Source organism: Colletotrichum lupini, chromosome 4 (assembly GCF_023278565.1).
Source record: "Colletotrichum lupini chromosome 4, complete sequence".
NCBI classification, from domain to species: Eukaryota; Fungi; Ascomycota; class Sordariomycetes; order Glomerellales; family Glomerellaceae; genus Colletotrichum; species Colletotrichum lupini.
Window position 1 is genome coordinate 1,605,340 of NC_064677.1, and position 23,196 is coordinate 1,628,535.

General features: G+C 45.6%; 8 protein-coding genes and 1 non-coding gene across 9 annotated transcripts; 4 read left to right on the plus strand and 5 right to left on the minus strand.

Moving 5' to 3' along the window:
* Positions 1-188: 188 nt before the first annotated feature.
* CLUP02_07608 (alpha-acetolactate decarboxylase) lies at positions 189-914 on the minus strand (the record flags this gene model as incomplete). Its single annotated transcript, XM_049286602.1, has 1 exon — positions 189-914. One exon carries the CDS (start codon positions 912-914, stop codon positions 189-191), a length of 726 nt encoding a protein of 241 aa, XP_049143745.1.
* A 134-nt stretch (positions 915-1,048) lies between these two features.
* On the plus strand, positions 1,049-1,604 carry CLUP02_07609 (uncharacterized protein; the record flags this gene model as incomplete). Its single annotated transcript, XM_049286603.1, has 3 exons — positions 1,049-1,063; positions 1,136-1,318; positions 1,383-1,604. The coding sequence occupies 3 exons, from the start codon at positions 1,049-1,051 to the stop codon at positions 1,602-1,604; spliced, it is 420 nt and encodes a 139-aa protein (XP_049143746.1).
* Positions 1,605-1,803: 199 nt separating this feature from the next.
* Positions 1,804-3,489, plus strand: CLUP02_07610 (acetolactate synthase; the record flags this gene model as incomplete). Its single annotated transcript, XM_049286604.1, has 1 exon — positions 1,804-3,489. One exon carries the CDS (start codon positions 1,804-1,806, stop codon positions 3,487-3,489), a length of 1,686 nt encoding a protein of 561 aa, XP_049143747.1.
* A 1,346-nt stretch (positions 3,490-4,835) lies between these two features.
* Positions 4,836-5,791, plus strand: CLUP02_07611 (glutathione S-transferase domain-containing protein; the record flags this gene model as incomplete). Its single annotated transcript, XM_049286605.1, has 2 exons — positions 4,836-4,887; positions 5,133-5,791. The coding sequence occupies 2 exons, from the start codon at positions 4,836-4,838 to the stop codon at positions 5,789-5,791; spliced, it is 711 nt and encodes a 236-aa protein (XP_049143748.1).
* A 2,257-nt stretch (positions 5,792-8,048) lies between these two features.
* On the plus strand, positions 8,049-12,163 carry CLUP02_07612 (CFEM domain-containing protein; the record flags this gene model as incomplete). The annotated part of the gene is made up of 13 exons (XM_049286606.1): positions 8,049-8,134; positions 8,358-8,434; positions 8,541-8,585; positions 8,639-8,757; positions 8,843-9,097; positions 9,185-9,599; positions 9,654-9,725; positions 9,776-10,796; positions 10,872-10,965; positions 11,111-11,166; positions 11,229-11,263; positions 11,304-11,777; positions 11,850-12,163. The coding sequence occupies 13 exons, from the start codon at positions 8,049-8,051 to the stop codon at positions 12,161-12,163; spliced, it is 3,063 nt and encodes a 1,020-aa protein (XP_049143749.1).
* Positions 12,164-17,635: 5,472 nt separating this feature from the next.
* CLUP02_tRNA141 lies at positions 17,636-17,728 on the minus strand. Its single transcript has one exon. It is a non-coding gene; the product is annotated as a tRNA-Trp (tRNA).
* Positions 17,729-18,282: 554 nt separating this feature from the next.
* Positions 18,283-20,299, minus strand: CLUP02_07613 (HET domain-containing protein; the record flags this gene model as incomplete). The annotated part of the gene is made up of 4 exons (XM_049286607.1): positions 18,283-18,318; positions 18,539-19,030; positions 19,115-19,993; positions 20,285-20,299. The coding sequence occupies 4 exons, from the start codon at positions 20,297-20,299 to the stop codon at positions 18,283-18,285; spliced, it is 1,422 nt and encodes a 473-aa protein (XP_049143750.1).
* Positions 20,300-20,499: 200 nt separating this feature from the next.
* Positions 20,500-21,165, minus strand: CLUP02_07614 (uncharacterized protein; the record flags this gene model as incomplete). The annotated part of the gene is made up of 1 exon (XM_049286608.1): positions 20,500-21,165. The coding sequence occupies one exon, from the start codon at positions 21,163-21,165 to the stop codon at positions 20,500-20,502; it is 666 nt and encodes a 221-aa protein (XP_049143751.1).
* A 1,430-nt stretch (positions 21,166-22,595) lies between these two features.
* Positions 22,596-23,195, minus strand: CLUP02_07615 (uncharacterized protein; the record flags this gene model as incomplete). The annotated part of the gene is made up of 2 exons (XM_049286609.1): positions 22,596-23,050; positions 23,138-23,195. 2 exons carry the CDS (start codon positions 23,193-23,195, stop codon positions 22,596-22,598), a joined length of 513 nt encoding a protein of 170 aa, XP_049143752.1.
* Between the last annotated feature and the right edge of the window lies 1 nt (position 23,196).

Genomic DNA, 23,196 nt, shown 5'->3' on the forward strand with positions numbered 1-23,196 from the left:
CTGCTTCGGATGATTCTCACAAGCGGACCATGATCAAATTGTGAATCCAGTCGGAATCCAGTTTTGTGTGTCTGCTTTCTTTTCTCCCTTCGCATTGCGACCATGTCGAAAACGTCCATGCTATTGGTACGTGATTATCAGTCATTAGGATTATTATCGTATGCTTCTACACTGCTTCACGTCCGCTGCTAGCCCTCCACGGCAGCGATACCCTCCTTATCGCCCTCCAGTGCGGCCTTGTTGAACTCTGGATCATTCGTCGGCAGCTCAACGTGCCACTTTGAAATCTGCGCGGCACCAATCTCGACTTCGCCGTCCGTGCCAAAAGACAGGATGTGTCCGCCCTGAGTCCGGTCCTCAGTGATGAAGTGAAGATGATCGCCGGCTACACTGATGCCCATGGTATACTCTGGTGATCTGAAGCCGACAACAGTACCCCGCACCGGCTCCTCAAAGGTGTGCGACGCCTGATGCTTGCCGACCTCAATTAGGCTCTCGCCGGGTTTACTCTGGCCGCCGGCAGTCCGCACCGTAATACCCTTGAAGACACCCTCGATCCTGATGGCGAGGAAGAAGTTTTTCGAGTCGGGGAAGTCCTGTGAGAGGTGCTCAAAGAGCTCCTTCTTGTTGTTGAACGCGGCCTTGATGGTGGCTGTGGGCTGGAAGCGGGTGACCATGGCGAAGGGGGCGACAGCATCGGAGGCCGGGCTCGTGTCGATTGGGGTCACGGTGTTATCTGACTTCATTTGATAGAGCTTTCCGTCGAGGATGATCATCTCGCCGACCATGTAGCGAAATGTTCCCAGGCCTTGGTCTCCGTGGGAGATAAGTTCTGATACCGGTAGGCCCTTGGAGGCGACGCCGTCCATCAGAGCCGAGATGATGGAGTACTGGAATATTTCATTGACCGCCATGGTGTCTGATATGGTTTACCGGTGTTCTCGTTGTTGCTGAGCGTGAAATCGAGTTCTTAGGGTATCGGAAGTAGGACTGAAATAAGCTGCAGTTGCCAAATGAGAAGGGGTGGTTACGGAAAGTGAGACGATGAATGAATGAGGTGGTGGTGAGTGAAGGTTTGGGGTTCCCTTGAGTTTGGCCACGAAAGCGGCCCGCTATTGCTGACTGCTTACTGCAGAGCAGAAGGAGCACACCTGCCCACGCGCCTGCCCTCCGTCCACCGGATCGGAGGCGTCGGGAGGCTACGGAAGGCGGCTCCGGGACAAGCGCAGGCGGGACCTTCCTGAGTTTCAGCGAACGGAAGCTGCGAATGTGTGGCTCTTTCCTGGGTTTAATGGTTGAGTCATCAAGGTCCATCACAGTGAAGTGGGAATTGGAAGGCGCCGCTTTGGGTCCCACTGCTCCGAGGAGGGCGCTGACGTCAGTCGCACTGCATCACCGGCCACATCGCCGCCTCGCTCTTTCGGTCTTTGAACTTTGGTGCCTCTTGCTCCTCAACAACTCAGATCTCACCGATTGACGGCCAAGCGCTAGGGAACTTTGCGGCATTACAATATCCACCTTTGCTCTCTCCATCTCCGCCTCTCGCCGATATCGTGATCGCGAACGTGAAGCTGAAGTTCCTGCTTTTGCTCATGACCACTTGATCTTTTCTCATTCTTGCAGGGCCCTTTGCAATTGACGCAAACAGGCTCCCTTATACCCTCAGCATTCCTTGCCCAGCTAAACCCGACAGGATCAGACACACCTAATGCTTCACTTCTATTCATCCTAATCAGGAGTGAATCAGAATCGTGCTCTCTGCATTGACTCGATACCACGCTCAAATACGCTCACGATCATCCAATGTCTTCAGAAACAGTAGATGTCGTGATCGACTCTCTTGTCGCCGCCGGCGTCAAACACATCTTTGGTGTTCCGGGCGCCAAGATCGATAGCGTATTCAATGCCCTAATTGACCGCCCCGAGATCCAGCTGGTCGTCTGCCGTCATGAGCAGAATGCCGCTTTCATCGCCGGAGCGATCGGCAGGATCACAGGCCGACCCAGTGTGTGCATTGCCACCTCCGGCCCGGGAACTAGCAACCTTGTCACCGGCCTCGTGACCGCCAACGATGAGGGTGCACCCGTTGTTGCCATTGTCGGCGATGTCAAACGGGTGCAGGCTGCGAAGAAGACACATCAGAGCTTGAGGGGCGTTCAACTACTCGAGCCCGTCACCAAAAAGACCACTGGCGCCGTGCATCCCGATCAGATCTCGGAGATTATGCTCGATGCCTTCAGAACCGCCACGGCGTACCCGCAGGGTGCAACAGCTATCAGCCTACCAATCGATATCATGACAGTCGGAACCAAGACGTCTATCCCTGCGCTGCCCCCAAGCGCCTTCACGCCGCCTCAGTATGGCACGTCACCGTCAGCGTCACTGAGCAGGGCGGCAGCCATGATCCAAAATGCAAAGTTCCCAGTCCTGTTCCTAGGGTCCAGGGCAGCAACACCAAATGCCGTCGAAGCTGTCCACGGTTTCCTCCGCAAGCACCCCATCCCCGTCGTCGAAACCTTCCAGGCCGCGGGTTCCATCAGCCAGGAGCTCGCTCATCTCTTCTACGGCCGCATCGGCCTCTTCCGCAACCAACCCGGCGATAAGCTATTGTCCCAGGCTGATCTCGTCATCGTTGCGGGTTACGATCAATCCGAATATGACGCCGACGCCTGGCACAAGAGCCAAAATCTTGAGATCTTGCACCTGGATTGGATTCCCGCCGACTACGGCGCCTTCTATAACCCAAAACTCGAACTGGTGGGCGCCATCGCCGCCAATGTCAAGGCGCTGGGCGACATCCTGGCAAACGTCTCCCGCCCGCAGGAATCCGAGATAGCAAAGTCCATTTTCACAGAATTCCACGCTTGGGAACAGAGCCCCCAGGCTCTGGGCCAGACCGACGACGGTCCTGTGCACCCTCTCTACTTCATTAAGCTCATGCAGGGTCTGTTGCCCTCATTGACGACTTTGACATCGGACGTCGGCAGCATGTACATCTGGCTGTCGCGCTTCTACTTCGCATACAGCCCCAAGTCTTTCCTCGTCTCCAACGTTCAGCAAACTCTCGGCGTGGCTCTCCCATGGGCCATTGGCGCCTCTCTAGCCCAGGAGCCGCCTTGCTCCAGAAAGGTCGTAAGCATCAGTGGCGATGGCGGCTTCCTCTACAGCGGACAGGAGCTAGTAACTGCCGTGAAGCAGGGGTGCAACATCACGCACTTCATCTGGAACGATGGAAAGTATAACATGGTGGAGTTTCAGGAAGTCGACAAGTACGGCCGCAGTTCAGGCGTCGACTTGGGCGGGGTCGACTTTGTCAAGTATGCCGAGGCATTTGGTGCTAAGGGATTGCGCGTCAGTCGTTCGTCGGAACTGGAAGCCGTCATGAAGGAGGCTTTGAGTTATCAGGGAGTCTGCATCGTCGACGTTGAGATTGACTACTCCCACAACCACGAGCTTATGAAAAATGTCATCCAGGACAATATTAGTTAGAGTTTTGTAACCTGTTCAATGAGCGAAAGAAATGTCAGACAACCGTTGTTGCCAACTCTGCGGGTCACTGTCTCCTTAGAGGAAACTGATGAAAGTTCACTTATCCCGATTTTTACTTTGTTGGAGGGATGGCGATGCATCGAACGAACTCATGTTGCCTGCACGAAATGCAAATGACATCTCTTGGCGACGATCGAGTGTTACAGGGACGCATCGTTCGCAATTCATTCAATGTCGTCTTTTCTCGGATGCTCCGGAAAACACTCCCGGGACCACGATCCAGGTTCCCGTCACTGGACGATCCAGCGGTCTGCGTAATACGGATAGGCAAGGAAGATGGACTGGCAGGCATGAGCTGTTTCGATCGATTGCCGAGCTCAACAGCACGCATCTAGACCATCGTAATCCCTTGCCCTGGTGCGCTGGCAGACTTCAACTATTCGCTCATTCTCGCCAAGGAACTCAATGGTCTCGGACTTTGGGGTACCCGTAGTCTTGCTGGATTCTTAGATTGATATTGTCCAGGTCGTAGCGGAAGAGAGCTCCCCACCCCTTCTTAGTCTCAGCCCTAGGAATCGGAATCGGAATTCCTTCAGGGTCTTCATGTCGGTTTCCGGACGCACGGATGCTCTTCCAGATGGACCTACATGGACCTATGTACATGGGGACGGGAAGACGAGGTTCGTCTGTGTCGCATCGGGAGGTGTGGAGTTTCAATGCTCTGATACGGCAGATGATATATTATGATCTATGATAGGTACAGTACATACATGAGGTAGAGCCACCATCTACAAGAGGGCCATTCTTATCTGTATCTGCCAGTCGGATACATCCTACTGCACTCACTCTTATTGCAGAAAGTAGTGAATGCATGATTGCAAGGGCAAGGACAGGCTCTCTGAGGAGAGGCGGGGAGAATAGACCTGCGGATGTGAAATTCGTGCCGAGCACCGAACCTTGATTTCTAAGCTGGGTGTACCATGTTGGGCTGCTTTCCCCGTAAACTCCGCCGGGAGTTCAGAGAAGAGGACTGGAGCCAAGCAATCGAGTAAGCGGGGTTGTTTCCCCCCTCCTTTCTTGAGTGTGAGGGAACAAGTTGCATCACGACATCGGTCTTTCAATGGTGCAACTTTCCGAACTCATTGTATTACCACTGTTGCATTGGTAATCAATTATCAACACTCGATTCCTTCAAATACGCACCAACCTCACCATCGCCAGTCAATCCACCCGCAGTCCTCCAGTTGGAAAGCCAAGACATCAAGTCTCAAATTCCCGACAAACAACACAATTAGCAGCTGTCCAAATCATCGACACAGGCTTGGATCAGAAACAGAATCCTGACAATGTCTTCCGCCGCGCCCAAGATCAAGCTGTACACCAACCACGGCTGCCCATGTACGTGACATCCATTCCTAGCCTCACCCTCGTTGATTTCCGTCGCTTCGTGTCCAACCCCTCTTCCTCTCTTCGCGTAACCTCCTACCCCCGGGAGCCACGTGCAGAATTAAGCATGAAGGCATACTGCCAACCCCTCATGAAGTCTCACGACTCAAACCACCGCATCATCCTCAGAACAAATCAAAATTTACCGACCTCAAGAGGGGGCCAAGATACACAGATAGCTAACCCCGAATCCTCAGGGGCTCACCGTGCACACATCGCCCTCGCAGAACTGGGCCTCCCCTTTGAGGAAGAAATCATCGACCTCTCGGTGCCCCGCACAAAGGAGTACCTGGCCATCAACCCGCGCGGACTTGTTCCCTCCCTCTCCTACGACGGCGAAATCATCACAGAGTCCGCCATTGTCAGCCAGTTCCTCGCCGACGCTCACCCGTCCCACCTCGTCCCCGCCCCGGGCAGCAAGGACGCCGCCCTGCGCCGCGCACGCATCAACTTCTTCGTCGACACCTACTTTAGCAAGGCTAACTCGTCTCTGTACAAGCTGCAGCTCGCAAAGTCGGAAGCAGAGGCGAATGAGGTTGCGGCTGGGTTCATTGACGTTATCGCCAAGGAGGTTGAGCCGCTGTTGAAGGATGCGAAGCCGTACTTTGGCGGCAGTGACAAGGTTACCTTGGCCGAGGTCCTTACAGGCTCATTCACACTGAGGCTGTTCTCGTTTGCAAACTACGAGCTCATCCCCAAGAGTATCCTGACGTCGCTGGAGGACAAGGCGCCCAGCTTCTACAAGTGGGCGCAGACCGTCAACAGCACGCCTAGCGTCAACGGTATCTACGATGAGAAGAATGTGGTAGAGCGGACCAAGCACCGTATCGCTGCCATGAAGGCTGCGCAGGCTTGACAGGAGGGTGGTAGCCGACTTTGAAGCGGCTGTATGAACACGGCTGTTAGTCATCAAGGCATTCCGGGAAGTTTAACCAATCCCATGATATTAGCGTCACAAGTCACTTTTGAATATCACCTCACTTTGAGTTGTCAACGCAAGGACCCATGTCCCTTGGAGAAATTGGGAAAAGGTTAAATATTTAACGAGATGTGGCTGTACAGCCCCTAGAGTCTGGTTTGAGAATGGCTTGAGTGGCCATTATCTGACCTGAGTGACAATACTTTTGACGCCCAGGAATCCTCATCAATCATCTCATCGAGGAATATGACCAGGCGTGGAAGACCTGGGTAAGGCACATTGCCCCAAGGGCATGAAGTCTTCATGGTGTGATTGAATGCCCACCCAAAGCCTCCTTCCATGCTGAGTTAATCCGAAGAATAACAGCAAAAAGGATTTCCCTCTTACTTAGAGTGATTTTGAACCTTACGCACAGATCTTCACCATCGAGATGGTGGCCAGCAATCGAGGGAACAACCCGGGCGGGACGAAGTCCGATCTCTCTTGCAAGCCTAGACCGCGGCGTCTAGTCTGCCAGGCTGCGTTATGCTTTTGCTTCACTGATTTTACCGCAGGGCCACTTACCCTCCGGCAGGCAAATCGCTGAACAGAGGATCTCTCGTACGATGATGGGCTGCTCTTTTCGGCTTTACGAGCTTGCGACTGCTCGTCTAGCTTCAAGATGACTTGTCTTACACTGCGCCCAAGCAGGGCGCGAGGAGAAGGGCAGCCATTCCAAGGGCCGAAAAATGCAGGAGGGCAGAGAAATCCATATCTTGACTGCACACAAGAGAATCACAGATTGGATTTCACGTCACACAGCTGCCAATGCTACATACGATCGTTTCGACATACAAAAGCACATCATGCTTTTTGACAACCGTTAAGAGATTTCGCCTGATTTCTTCGCGCTCGAGATTCCGTCACATCACCCGCAGCGGAACGCATCTCGCCCGAACGGAGATTCTTACCGATTAGTAGTCTCTCCGAACCAGAAGATTCAAATCTTCGGCTCAAAAGAGTGCTTGGATACAGATTGTCTCCCACTTACCGACGGGAGACTCGAGAGGACGGACGCGTCTTGTTGAGAGGATCAGATCAGACTGGTCGCGAAGGGTTTGAAGGTGGTGGTCTAAGACTTTGGTTCTAGAAGAAACAAAGAATACGAGATGGAGGGCCGAGTACGTTGAGAAGCTTTTGCTGGTCTTTGCCTGGTCTTTTGCTGATGGTGTGTACTGCTAACTCGATTGCCACAGATGAGTCAATTTAGCTGCCATCCCAGATGAAAACTGACTGGGTTTCTGATAGGCATTGCCTAAATAGAAGAGACACACATGATTCAGTCTTGCGGGTAGCTAGCATCTGCCGTGGCGGGGGCGATTGGGGAGGTTGCTCATCCGCTGTCAACCAAGTCTCGAACAAGGCAGGCAGATAGACCAGCACCTACTACACCAAACTCGACGCACCGTTGAGGTCACCTTAGGCCTAACATGCTCGTCAGAAAGAACATCCGAGAGGGCGAGAGGAATCCATAGAGTTCGAGAACAGACATTGAGGAGCACAGAGAAAAGGGCGGGAGTGAAAGAGGAATGGGCGGAGTCTAAATAGAGTTTGGCTGCTTAGACTCAAACGGGACAACCACTGAACCACAGACCAAACGCTTTCCCCTCACTTCCTCACGAAGCAGCTTTTTCTGCAACAAATGTGGCTGATTGGAACGAATGAGAGGGCGTTGTGTATGCTGGCCAGCCCTTCTCGAAGACGGCTTCGAAACACTCGAGCTGTGTGAAACATCACAGCGTACATCCCGGAGCAGCAGCCGGTTAGGGACAAGGGTCGCGAAGGGGCGGGGGACCATTGGCCGAGCCACTCGGTGCCCGGAGCACTAGCAGCATGGACTACCAGCTAGAACCTGAACGGTCGTTTTTCGTTTCCTTCTGGCCCCCCAATGACACAGACTCTGTGGCCCTGCGTTCCTGCAGCTTGTCAAGGGTAGTCACATTGATGACGGAGCGAGAGGGTAATCAAAGACAAAGAGGTGGACGAAGACAGCATGAGGGAAGACGCACTGATCGCTTTGATGGACCGTCTCCTGCTCGGCTAAATGGTTGGCGAAATAGCGGGATGGACCTGCAGACCTAGTCCCGTGAAACATGACAACCGACACCATGGCTGCTTGAATCTGCCGCTAGAACTCTAAGATCTTCCACTGGTGATGCAGCGGCGCGGGTTCAAAGGCCGAGAGCTGCTGGGGGACGCTTGCCAAGTCGAGCCCATACATATGCTTATGCCGGTAAATATGTGACAGGGGAGCTTCCCATCACCGCGATACATAGCGTCTGGGTAGATCTTCTGCTCATTGAGATTGGAATTACATATTCATATAGCCTTAGGCGCGGAGTAGAGGAGGCTACTCAGGGCTAGGAGGTGATGGAGGGACGACATCGACAGAAAGTCAGAAACACGGCCAATCAGCTCGTAAGCGCACAGAGCATAGCGCACACCCTCACACACCGCTTCCTAGACCATTTCCATCCCATCCACAAAACCTCGCAACACTTGGACGGGAGGGTGCTCTTGCAGCACTGCAGCAGCAAGAAAGTGAGGGGGGCAAGACAGCAGGGAGGGAGCTTTGTCCGCCCCGGAGCCCCCCTTTGACGTCTTTTCCCGGAGTGTGATCATTCTTTGCATCTGAAGCAAAGACCAGTTATCCTTGATGTGTCACGATCCATGGGGCAAACACAACGAACGGGTCCCCTGGGGGGGAGGTTGATAACGTTGTTTCCTCCCACCTCGCTTGTGAAGCATCTCCAACGCCGTCCCCACTACCACCGAACTCGAACATCAACAAAGACAAGGGGTTGTTGAATTTCTCTTTTTCAACACTCGTTCTCGGGAACTTCTTCGAGGTACATGCGCGCTCGGTGAGGCGACTTGGCGACCTTGGCTCCTTAGCCCCCCAGGTACCGAAAAAACCACGTCGATTCGGACACATACAGCTCGTGTTAGACGACCAAAGCTATATGGAGCTGTGAAAAGCCGAGGGCAGAAAAAAGGAAAGCAGCTGATACTTCGTTTCGGATTTTCGATATGCGGCTATCAACATCGTCAGCGGCCTCTCTTGGTCTGCTATGGATCACATTTGCTCTGTCATTTGTTGGCGCCGTAGCAACAGCTGGGGAAGAGTATTACTTCGCTGGAGAACGCGTTCATTTGATTGCGAGGCAACAGCTACCCGATCTGAGCAATATATCAACATGTGGTGTAAGTTCGATTTGGAGTCGGGAGCCTCCTTTGGCTCGGTTGCTTTCCCGAAATGGAACCCACTTTGGCTAATACTCTGGTGCCCAGTTGAACTGCCTCGTACAGGGTATCGCAGGGGTCGGATGCGACCTCACGAACACAACTTGCTCCTGTGCGAGCACCGGTCTGGGTCAGCTCGTCGGCCCTTGCTTGATTGCAAACTGCACCATGCAAGACTCCCTGGGTGAGTACTTCCAGAGTCGTGAGGACGGTGCAGAAAAGATGGGAAGACTGACGAGGCAACAAGATGTCGCGAAACTGCAACAAACGCAGTGCAGTCTCCCTCACGAATCCGACACTGGGAAAATTCTTGCCATTCTAATCACCGTCTATGTCACGGCTGTCGTTGCGATTGTCTTGCGGCTTCTTGCCAAAAACATGGCAAAGACGTGGAGTCTAGACGATGCGTTGATTATTGCGGCGATTGTCATTGCGATTGCCCCAGTATCTGCAATTTTGTTGAGTAAGCTTTTTGTTGTCTTGCGGCCGGCTTGGATATGTAACTAATTGTCAACAGTGTCAAGCTTAGGATTTGGGAAGCACCTTTACGATCTTAAACCGGGTGGCTTACTGCAGATCCTGCGACTACGTAAGTACATTCCGTTCGTATTGAAGCCATCTTCTCTAATGCTTTTGCAGTATACGCCGCCGAGATTGTTTACGTCTTTGTGCTCTTATTCGCGAAGCTGTCCCTCGTCGTCTTCTATCTACGAATCTTCACCGTACCGAAGTTCCGCATCGCTGCATACACCCTGATCGGATTCCTTATCGTCGGCCAGGTGGTCATCGGCTTTCTCACTATCTTCTCGTGTCACCCGATCGAGTTATTCTGGAACAAGGACATCCACACAGGCGCCTGCCTCGATGTCAACCAACTTGCCTACGCGAACTCTGCCTTGGCCATCATCCAGGACCTTCTTATTCTCGCCCTCCCGATAGCGATGCTTCCAGGCCTTCAAATGAACCGGAACAAGAAGGTTTCGGTTGCCATGGTATTTCTTCTCGGATCTGTCGGCTTCGTCTCGACCATTATCCGTCTTCAGGTTCTCGCAGTGTTTGGAAACTCCATCGACCCGACGTGGGACTACGCGCCCGTTGTGTGGTGGACGACAATCGAACTAGGTGTCGTCGTGGTGTGCGCCTGTGCGCCCATGATCCGCAACTTGGTCGAGAAGATGTTCCCCGGCTTTGCGCTCTTCGCGAGGTGGACCACCCCGAAGCCATCCAAGGGCAGCAGCCCATCCTCGAACGGCAGCGTGGACAAGCCGACAAAGGCTGCTGGGCGATATCAGAAGTTCGGGCGGAGTAACAGCCCGCCTCAATTTAGCGACAATTACGTTCGCGATTACATCACGAGTCCCAAAGGCCCTCCAGTACCCCCAAAGGACGATCTGCCGCCATCTCGTAGGTACCGGGACATGTACGCCTACGGTGGATCCAAGCCCAAGGTGCTTGAGCCCTCGTCGCCGTCCCCTCAGCCGTATGACCTCTCGTGGAGGTCCATGAACCCTTATGGGATTCCTAAGGATGACCTGGAATCATGTATTGGAAAGACGAACTATAATCTTGATATTGAGATGCTGGAAAGGAAAGGGAGAGATGTGGTAGTGGCACAAAAGGAGCTTTGCTCTCTCTGCGGGAGGGAAAGCTGCAGTCACATGTAACAGAGCTATTTTCCGTCCGTTTTATAGATATCCATTTGCTTAGATACCAATTGTTGCTCGATCGCCTCAAGAATCATGCCTCGTTCACTCTCATTGTTCCACCCGATGATGCTTCCGGAAGGACCCATATTTCAGCCGGGCGTGGTCCCGGAGCGGCCCGGAACGGTCCGATCATGTCAACGAATGTTCAGCTGGTCAGCCACCTTATTTGCGTGCAGCCCAAATAAGCCACAAGACTCAAAGATACGGACCGCATCCATCGTAATCTTCTTATCACGGACAAATTGATGAATGCAACGTCAGCAGATAGAGCCCCTGGCTTTCCGCCTCAATTCCTATCTACTTGCAGAAGACCTCACTACCCCGGTCTCCATTCTCTTAAAGCCCAGCTAATGCCGCAGAAAATGCACGATGCGAATACTGCATAGCCTTACTACAAACAACGCGTGGGAAAGTCTACATCGTTCGTCTGCTTTGACATCGACACACAAACAATGCACAAGCATTGACCGAGTTTCGCCACCTCCCGCAGCTGCTTTGCACCTCCAACTCACTATTCCGAATCTGGAGCTTTCCGAAGGTTCAACTGTCCCAATCTGGATACAAGCCCGCGTCGCAGCTTCGCCTCATAGCTCTTTTGCGCGACACGATGCGCGCATCCTCACTCTCGTTGAGCCTGTTCAAGGCACCGCTCGGTCTTGTAGCCCTGTTACTGGTCGCCTCGGTCGTGGGACATGGCGATGGTGATCTTCAACGTTACATGGCCCTGGAAACCTGCCCGCCGCTGAAGATTGTCAATGGGATCAACTTCACCACGCGGGCGTACTGGATGCGCCAGGCCAACCTGGCCCTGCCCAACCCATGCCCGTTCGCTGCCTTTGGCTCAGTGATTGTGAATCACACTACGGGCGGCTTGGGGGAACTGGTCTGCACCGGCGCGAACAACAATGCTGGCACAGGCAACCCGACTCTGCATGGTATGAATCTCACCTCACACAACCCAACAAAGCTTTTTCTTTTGCAAGGGTAGTTTGCTAATCATTAAACAGGGGAGATGGCCGCCATCGACAACTGCTCGGCAATCTTTGTAGATCCCCAGGGTCCATACCGGATGACGCCGGCTCAGGCCCTGGCCGCCTTTGCCAACCTGACCATCTACACCAACGCCGAGAGCTGCCCCATGTGCGCGTCGGCGGTGCGCTGGGCAGGCTTCAGGGAATATGTTTTTGGCACGAGCATTGAGACCCTCACGGAGGAGGGATGGGGCCAGATCCAAATCACGTCCAGGGACGTCTTCCGGCAGTCCTCGGGCTTACCCTACGGCAGACTGCAAGAGGCACTCCGCCAAAACCGTTCTTTTTAATAGACCTACGGCTACCGTAAATTTTAGGCATTAATAGCACGACTTTCTTATATATATAAATAAATATTATAATAAATCCCGTATATTATTATAAAGAATTACTTACGACCGTAAGTAGTAGCGGTTACGTAAGGGTAGTTATACTACTTAGTAAAAATAAAGTAACTAGGGGGCATATCCTCTTTACTAATTTTTATTACTAATTAATTTCCCTTTCTTCTTAACTAACCTAATATTCCTTAAATAAGGTAAGTAATTTACTTATACCCCTATAGTTACTTATTAGCGACTATATTTCGCCTTATTATACTTTATACCCTTTTTTACTTTACTTTTATTATTATTACCTAATTATATACGTAATTATAAATATAATATTCGCAATTTACCAATTAGAAATATTAATTAGGTATAATTAGGTAATTTTATACGCAATTACTAATATAATCTTTACTAACTAGTAATTATATTTCTTTTTAAGCTAATATACGCGTAATTATAAATATAATTATACGTATATACTTATTTATAATTTAATTCTTTTTATTTACTTTTTTCTTTAGTATTAACTATTTACGTATATATACTAATAATTTCGTATAGGACACTCCCTTTTTTAATAATTATATATACCGTATAATATTTATAATAAGCGCTTAATATAGCGTTCCGGCCCGTATTAAGGGTATATAACTTCTAATAGTCCCTATATACTAACCTACGTAGTACTTTAACGACCTTATATTTTATAAAATAACCTCTTACTTTTTTATTAATACGTATACCTCTATATAATAGTTTCCTTATTATATAGATTCTTACGTTATTTATAAGCTCTTTATCTTCTTTTTTAAAGACTTTTTACTAAATCTATAACTTTAGTATTATATAAGTTAATATATACTACCCTATACTATTTAATATTATTATATTAACTTATATAAGCTAGCCTTAGCGTTAGATTAAGCTTAACCTTAAGATTACTAAGAATAGCCGTTATATACCCCTAGATATTACCGTAACTTATACTTAGGTTACTAATATTATTTAAATAACCGTATATAATAATACTAAGACTAGTGCCGAGTCGTGCGCCTATTATAAGGCTAGTAAAAGTATTTTTACTAATTACGTTACTTTTATAAACAAGGGCTATTTTAATTATAATTATATATTTATTATATACGAGTATACGCTCGTTACGCTTCTCATTATTACTTATACATTACCTTATACTACTTTATATTTATTTATAATTGATTAACGGTTCGTATTAATTCGTAATATACTTATTAAAGTCGTTAAGCGTAGTTATAACTATAAAAGTCGTAATAAAGTCCGTATCGGCGCTTTACTTAAGTTTTTAAGTACTATCCCCGCTATATACCTTTATATAATAATAAAAGCCCTTAAATAAGTAGCTAAATAAGCTAAAAATAAAAAAGAGGGTATATATAATAATATATAAGATTATAAAGAGCGTTATTAATTTATATAGACTTTAAATAAAGAGTAATTAATTTAATATTCTTATATAATATAATATAAGAGTTTATATAGGTATATATTAGGATATAGTATAATTAGGCTTAATACCTAGGTAATAAGGCCCCTATAGAGTTATAAAATACTTATTAACTATAAGCTAGAGTATACGCGCTTAGTTTAGCTTATAAGAAGCCGTAACTAACTATATAAAAGCTCCTCTTAAAGTTTAACGTTTTTAGTAAAATTATAGAACTTTTATTTATTATATATTATTATTATATACTTTTCTATTTTTGTTTAGCATTATAGATCCCTATAAGCGTTTATATATTTATATATATACTTATAAAACCTTATAAATAAAAAGATACCCCTATATATCGCTATAATTATATATAAACATTTACCCTTTACTTAAAATTTCTTTTTTAGTTTTTTATTTTATATTTTATTACTTTTTTAAAATAGTACGACTACGTATTAATCTTTTACTATATTAAACGATAGTTATTATAAAGTTAAAGAGTAATTAGACTTATAATATAATTATTATATATATTTTTATAATTTTTAATATTAGAATTATAAAACGAACTTTTAAACGTTAACTTACGAAATAGGATTTATAACGAGAAGAGCGTACGGTCTTTTTTAAGGATCTATTAATTCGTATTTAAGAATTATTTTTCTAATAATACTTAAATAATAAAGATATCCTTTTTTAACTCTAGTCTAAAGGATTTATAATTACGGCTATAAAATTATTAATACTTCGTTAATAAAATTAGCTTTAGTAATAATAAATACTAAAATAGCTCGTAATTATATAATAACGATTAAAAGAGTTCTTTTTTAATATATTAGAGGTTACTTACCGTACTAAAGGGTATAGTAAAAAGTATTTTTATATATAGGTTCGTTAATAAGCTTATATTATTAACTAAAATAAACTTTACTCTATATATTATAAAACCTTTTTATAATAAGTTTAAAATTAATTAAATAAGATAAGGTACTATTATAAAAGGTTTATAACTCCTAAATTAAATTATATTTAGTCTTTAAATACGTACGATAAGCTTTTACTATTTAGATTTAACATCTATATTAATATTAATACTTATTTATAGTTTATTATATAATTCTATATAGGGGTTTTTACTTATATATCCCGGAATATACTTATATAATATCTTATTATTATTTAATAACGGGGATTTATATTATTACGAGTTCGTTTAGACTAAGGGAAAGAAACCGTTCTTATATTTAATATTTATTACTACTTTTTTTAATATTATTTAATAATAAAAAGTCTAATTATATTCCGTAATTACTAAATCTTTAGTAAAAATATTTATAACGTTAAAATTAGGAGTTAATAAAATCGTTTTTATTAAAATAGATTAGTATATTAATAAGTAAGTAATATATATTTTAGTATATATAAGTATACTTACGTTTATAAAAATACTTCTAACTACTTAAGTTCTAAAGGCTATTTTATATAAATATACTTTTTAACTAAATTATATTTCTATTTACGTATATATTACTAATTCGTTCTAATTTTATTAACTTTATATAAATTTAGAACTCTTATTAAATTCGTTATTAAAAAGGTCGCCCTTATATTATTTTTAGTTAGCTATAGTAACTATATTATTAACTTACGTTACGAACTATATAAGATTTTATATAGCTAATTAACTAAGACTAAGTTTAATAACTATTAAACGCTATTTAGAATAATAATAATCTAGACGCATATCTTTTTTAAGCTATTTTATAAATTTATACCTTAATTATTAAGGGCTCCTTAATTATATTAATTAAAAGTACGAAGTTTAGTAAAGCTAATCATCCTTATTTTAAAGCGTATTAATATTTTTATATTTATTTAAAGTAATATATACGTAATAAGCTCTAACTTAAAAATACTTTACTTAGTAAACTATAAAGTAATATTATATAAATTAAGTAGAGATTAAAAAACTTTAGAATTAATTTTAAAATATTAAATAGCTTTATAATTACGAGCGATACTAAGGACGAAAAGGAATCATAAATATAATTATAATTTACTTTAAACTATTTATTAACGAGAATGCTCGTTTTTATTCTTATAATATATTAAGTTATTTATTATTATAAACTTTATCTTCTTATTAAACTATTATAATCTTATTTTTCTTATCGTTTTTATCCTTTTTAACTTTTTTCTTAGCCTTAATTTCTTTTTTAATAATCTTCTTTTTTTACTTAATTAATAATTCTTCTTTAATCTTTATCGTTAGTTTAATATTAATACTTATTAAAAGCTGTGTTTTTAGAATATTTTTATACGTCGTTTTACTTAAAGTTTTAGTTATAATTAGCTTTATATAACCTTTTCCCTTTTTTACTAGCTAAGGTTTAATAACTAATAACTTAATTCTAATTTAAAAAATAATAAAAAGTTAATAATTATCTTTTTTATATAAAATCGTAGCTTTAAAAAAGAATCTCTTTAAACTTATTGCTTCGTATACTACTTTATAATACTCTAAAATATTATAAGGATTTTTTATATTAATTAGAAATACTATTTACTCTATTAAAAGAATTTATTAATTTATTATAAAATATAAAATAATAAATCGTATTATATTTTAATATAAAATAAACGTTAAGAAGTAATTAAACTAAACTTTCTTAATAAACTTCTTAATAACTTAAATATTAATATAAGTCGTTATTTAAAAACTATTAAGTTAGTTTCTAAAAAAAGATATATTATATAATATAATGAAGATATTAATTATTAATAATTACTTTAGTTCTTTTTTTATTTACTAAATACTTCGTTCTCGCTCTTTTAAGCTTATAAAAAGAGATTTTATTAATATTAAAGTTTATACGTTTATATATTCTTATTATATAAAAAGGGCAGAGCCTATACAAGTATTATTATTAATTAGTCGTTTTAAAATAGCTTTATAAAGAAGTATCGTAAGGTTAATTAGTTTAGTAACGTCTTATATAGAGGTTAAAAATTATTATAGATTTATATTATAATATTTATAAACGAGCTATTAGTTTAATAACTTAAGTAAAAAGTAATTTTTATTTATAAAAAGGTAAAAAGTAATAGGTATTTTTATAATAAAGTTATAAGGAGAAAAAAAACTTTTACGTCGGGGTATAATATTATACGATTTTATATATTATTATATAGTTTAATATATTATAAAATTAAAATATTTCTTAAGCCGTAAATATTTATAACCCCTATTTATAAGTTATTATACTAGTCTAGACCTTATCCTAGGTAGTAGGGTAACCGTAAAATACGATTTCTACTTTAATATATAAAAAAAGTGTTTTGGCGGAGTGCCTCTTGTAGTCTGCCGTATACCCCGCCGAATAAGGTTGCTTGGTCCGGTCTTGACGAACGAGACAGACCCCTTCTTTAGTTGGCAGTTTAATGCGGGTGCGCCCTGTCCGCAAGGCTGCTCTCGGGGCGGAAGTGCAGGCGGTTGTGTTCCTGCATGATGGGGTCGGTCGAGGTGCACTTGGTTTGGGTTGAATTAGGTTGCGGTTCTGCTCTGAAGAACCCCTTCAACTGAAGCAACTTTCGCCGGACTTGTTGCAAGTGGGTTTTCTAGTCTGTTGGTTTCATCACATTTATCATCAACAGCATCTGGGTGCCGCTCGCTAGAGGTTGCTTCCTCTTTCGTTCTTAAAGTGGGAACTCCGAGCCGAGCTCATTTGCCGAGATTGTCAGACAAGGACATAGAATCCCGTTCGGAGACCTGTGATACAAGAGCATCATTGAAAGATGATTAAATTCAGCATAAGGAGTCTAGTTGCAGAAAAAACAAGAATGGGACATCAGACAACTGGGCCGGACACGAGATGTCTGCGCCAGCAAAAATCAAAAGAAACTCGCCTTCACCCGGCAACGTCCTGAAATGTACGCCCGTGTGATCGCGAGGATATACTTGACCCCCACCTGATTTGAACAGATAACCTTTCGATGGCATCTCGAGGAAACTCGATCTGGAGTCGAACGCGCTACCGTTGCGCCAGAGGGCCGATGAAAATATCCTCCATTATCGTGAGTTCAAGTGGGCAGTTGCCGTGGGCCTCGTCTATCCAGGTGAGGGCTAGACCCGCTCTATCTTGTCGTTATGGGGCAGAGTCTTCGACAGCGGTGGAGCTCATCTGCGACTTGCTTCACAGAGCGAGGCAGCTTCATCATGGAGGACTTGTCAGTGATGTGGCTGATAATTAGGTGCCTACGCTTGCGTTGGCTACAGGCAGTTGCGTTTATGTGGGCAACAAAAAAAGACTTGGAAAACTTGCCGAGACAGTCAGACTAAGTTTTCTTTTTGCAAGAGAGGCTACAATATGCGAGTCAGATGGTTTGTGGGAAGACTACAACGATACGGTAAGTCGGGCAATATTTTTTTTGTCTTGAGAAGAATAGCCCTAGCAGGTGAAGCCAAGAGAGCTTATATGCCCTGCTGAAGGGACGATATCTCATGTAGAAACATCCTCAGCGGTTGGGCTTCACTGATCCATGAGCACATGACTGACGCGTATTTATTCAATTCGCTTATTCTCCAGCTCTATCTACTTGCCTCACATTACTGAGCACAGATCCCCCCAATCAGTTCGTTGATCTACGAAGATGGAAAACACAGGTTGCCCTTCTAACATCCTCGTCTCCATCCCCAGGCTTAACACCACCGGTCTATCCTCAACCCGCCTACTCATACCAAACGTAATCCTCGTTTTCATAACCCCACGCTCGCTGCCAAGCTTGCGCAACTTCATCAAATCACCGCTCATTGCAGTTTGGAAAATGTGTTTCGTCTCATTTTTGTTAGCTGCAAGACACACCCAAGGATTCGCACCACCGCCAGTGAAACCACACGCGACGATAAAGTTCTGGTCAGCCGCGCCAGACGTTCGGTACTGAACGAATCCGTCAAATGTGTCCAGTCCCTGAGTGATAAACATGCGCCGGGACGAGCTCCACATGCCGTCGGGCTGGGCCTTGACAAACTCCACCCCTGGCGGCGTGGGCGGAAAGCAGAAGGCGTTCCGGTAGATGGAGTCCATGTCCCCGACGAGCGTCTCTGCCACGTCTGGCTCGAGGAACTTGCTGATGAACATCGTGTGTTTGATGCCCGGTGCGCTGTGCTCCAAACTCCAGAGCCGGCCGGTCTTCCAGCGGAGGAAGACGTTTCCACCTTGATCTCTGAGAAGAATTCCGAGGTGACGACGGCCTTGATCGCTGGATCTATGGCAACGGAGACTTAGGAAATGCGCACCGTCGGGCATGAGACTGGTTTCGGTCGTGATTTTCAAGCCTTTATTTGTGATGGCGTACTTGAGAAATTGGTGTCAGTTCTTCGAACGTTACACAGCTGACTTGATTCAGCTGAAAACTCGGGGGCAGGTCTCGAGACATACCTCGGGGTTGTACTTGATGTCGCTGCTGAGTACGATATCATTCGCTGTCTCAAAAGCCGATGGAGACATAGCCAGAATCCCAAAATAGCCCAATGGAGATTCTGCTGGTGCAGACCAAGCAAAGATGGACAAGTCGTTGGTCTCCTTGGTGATCTCTTCCTGCAGTCGGATGAACGCTCTGTTTCCCTCCCCATACAGAAGCGGCATCTTGACTCCAAAAACTCCCAAGAGACAGTACGCCAAATCTTCTTCCCTTTTGGTCATGCGCCCAGATGCCCAAGACATTCTTCTGGCAACAGGTATTGTCGTCAAAAGGCCTTCCACTCTCCCGCTTCCTGCCACGAGTATGCTCTTGTCAATGTTTGTGCGCTGTTGGATGATATCGCACAGATCTGATCGACTTCCAATGTAGTTCCAGTCCTTATCAAAGAATTCAACCCGCGAGGGGGCGATGAGCTCCTGCAAAGTCCATCCACGAGTGAACCATTGGGAATGTTGAAGTGAAACTCCGTCAATGCCCACATCCGACAGGTACGCATAGCAGATTGAAGATCGCGCGTACCACTTGAACATGGAATTGATGGCTTCCGTCAGCTCTGTGAAATCCTGTTTGTTGATGCAACAAGTATCAACCCATGCATATTTGTAACCTTGCTGCAATGCAAGTCGACAGAAATGTTGAATCTTTTTCCATCCTTTCTTGCGCGCTATCACATCAGGCTTTCCAAAATCTTGGTAGGTTGCCTCTTCATGATCGGCTTCCCATCGGTGGGAAAGGATGGCATACGATTCAGGTATAGACAGCCCCAAGAACTCCTCAATCAGTAGGCTAGAGCAATTGAGAAGCTTCATGGCGATGGGGGCACTGAGGGAATGAAGCTGGAGCGATTGGAGAATTTGAAGAGAATCGCGAAAGAAGACGACATATCAGCCCCAAATCTTACGCACATATCAACTAGTCTTCTCTAGGAAGATCATCGTTGCAGCTCAACATAAGCTTGGAAAACTGGCACCAGGCAGACGTCCCATGGTAAGATGCCTCGTAATCCATTGGACCATTGATGACCATAAGTGGGGCTTGAGGCTCACAAACACACAAGGTAACTGGCGAGACTATTCTATTCACTTGCCTGGGCTTTAGCTTCTTGATGTACGAAAAAGAAACCGTACCCATGTTGTGACCATGGCTGTGGTTGCCTCGCAAAGTGAGCACGCCAAGATATCAATGTAAGGTACTTTGATGCCCATTCTGTTTCTCTCACATGTATCTTGGTTAGTGGTACACCAAGTTGAAAGCACGGCGATGTTCAAAAATTATATTTCTTCGGCCTATGATGGAATGAATGTTTTACAAGAACCTTTCTTCGCCCAAGAAACTGTTTCTCCTAGTCATCGTATGGATCGCTCTTTCCGTGCTGATGGCTCTCTTTTGTCTCGCCGTAAGGGTCTTTGAATGTACTCGAGCTCGCGCTTTTGTGCTTCGCGCCCGTCTTCTCGGCCGTGATACTCTGATCTTGGTGTTTATGAGGCTTCGCGATGTGAAGCTCATCGGAGTGAAGCGCGACACCAGCCTCGGCGGCAATGTGATCGAGAGGATCCCTCATCAAGAACATGGTCATGCAATGATTGATGTGCATGAGAGTGTCGTAGCGTTTCTCAATGACAAGCATGCCGTCCTTGCCGCAAGATGCGCCCGCGACTCCCCGAGAACAGCGCGCTGCCTCCCACATCTTGCGCCAGTAGAACACGCAATGCACGAGATGCCATTGGTGCGTGGTAAAGAATCGAGCATATTGACCATGGCGGGCCGCCTCTGGTAATTGGCTCACTTCCTCCAGTGTCATGGGATGCGTCTGGTTCTTGTCATGCCAGTAACCCCAGGTGTTGCCTGTTGTGTCGGGTTCGTTTGGGCCCAGAGACTCGAACTCTGCCGTTAACTCAGGAGACCGACAGTGTGGTGGAAGCCAGGCGGCGGCAAGTGAATCGTACACGCAGCCATTCGCGCGGGCTTCTACGATTGTTTCACCACAGTTGCAAGACATGGGCTGCATTTGAGAGTTGGCTGGGGAGTCTGATGTGAGGAGAGAGTAAAGACCAAAGGCCGCCAATGACACTGTCAACAGACGACCTGCGCATAACACGGCTTGCCCAAAAACATGAAATTTGCCTCTTGCTGAGACTTGAATTCCATCTTCAACATGCGGCTCGGTATTTTCGTCTCCTGGAAGCCAAGCGTACTCCGTTTTGTCTTTGTTTGTCCATGGTACAGTAAAGATTTCGAGACTAAAGTCCTGAATTGTTAGCACAGTAGCTTCTACCCTCGTGATGCGCTTACATTTTGGACATTCTTGATATATACCGTTGCTGTTTAATGCAGCTTTCTCAACATGTCCGACATCAATGAACTTCTCAAGAAAGTCGTATGTTCTTGCTAATATGTGAGGGAAAGCAGAATTAAGTCAGACGACAAGAATGTAGGGGGCCACGGGCAGGAACACCGCTCGCAGCTCCCCGTAACTTTTCACAAGAGCTAGGGTATCGCGCTCAGATTGAATTTTGTATGCCATGTACACATTCAGAAGGTGTTGCATATCTGACGCAATCCTATATCGACGCTAGGAAACATGATTTAGCGGAAGTCCGAAGGATTCGAAGGAAGAGCACAGCTTATCGACCCCGCGAAATCGCTACATAATGTGCTTGACTTCGCCTTAAACCCCGCCTGTACCCTAAGCCCAAAACAGAAGCTCGAATGATGCGATCTACAACGTCACGGCCCGGTAGCGGGCCGTTTGTGGGCGAGATGCGGGCTGACGCTGCGTTTATGCGGCACTTTTGTTGCTGTCCACTTACACCTATCCTACGCAATACACTGTCGCATTCGCAAGTTGCGGCTCGAAAGTAACTTAAGTTTCGCTTCACTCATCATTGAAGATTTTGCCAAGCTTCCTCTAGGATGCATTTGCTCAAACGATGGTACGGAAGGGGAATCTCGTATTCCTGATCTGAATGATGCTTTATGATAGCACCCATCCGGACAAAGACTGTGATCAGAAAGGCTCAGCGTTCGAGCTTTGCCTGGATGCGGATGCCTAGCCAACGAAGAGGAACGAGCGTCCGGCACGACTGCGTGGTAATTAGTAGAATCAATTCGCCTGATATCAACCATCCTTGGCTGCTCTCGAGTGAGTGAATAAGTACCAAATAGGAAAATGATTTGGGCTGGATAAGGTACATTACTTTCTGAGACGCGGTTACCAGCTGAGCATTCTAGTTGCAACAAGTATTAATGAGCGTATTCTAGCAACCAGACTTAACCCTTCCAGCTCCAGGTTCTTACTCTACAGGTCCACCCCACTCTTCAACGTCGAAGCCATGATACATGAAGGTTTCTGACTCGAGACCTGCTACATGTCCCCCGTGTTCCAGATCTGTACTTCCAGAAATATGGTACTTAGAGCATGCCACAACCATCGCCTGTTTAAGGGTAGAAGGGAATTGCCTCAGCTTCCGCATCGGCGGAGCGCTTTGGGTAGAAAGGGATGGCCTCAGCCTCAGCCTCCGCGCCCCTCTTAGGATAGAATGGAATGGCTTCAGCTTCGGCATCAGCACCTCTCTTGGGGTAGAAAGGGATCGCTTCGGCTTCCGCATCAGCATCCCTCTTCGGGTAGAAAGGAATAGCTTCCGCCTCGGCGTCAGCACCGCGTTTGGGGTAGAAGGGAATGGCCTCGGCTTCCGCGTCTGCTCCTCGCTTAGGGTAAAACGGGATGGCTTCAGCCTCCGCATCTGCTCCTCGCTTAGGGTAAAAGGGAATTGCCTCGGCTTCAGCGTCGGCTCCGCGCTTGGGGTAGAAGGGAATAGCCTCCGCCTCTGCATCAGCTCCCCTCTTTGGGTAGAAGGGAATAGCTTCAGCTTCGGCATCTGCTCTTCTGACATCTTAAACAGGTAGCTCAAGTCAGTCGTCTTCTTACTAGTTACTCAGGTAGTTTGTTGAAGCGCTTGCTGTCTTCCAAGATCACATACCGAGAGGGGCGGCAGCCACGAGGCCAATTGCAGCAAGAATGAGGTACTGAGCACGCATT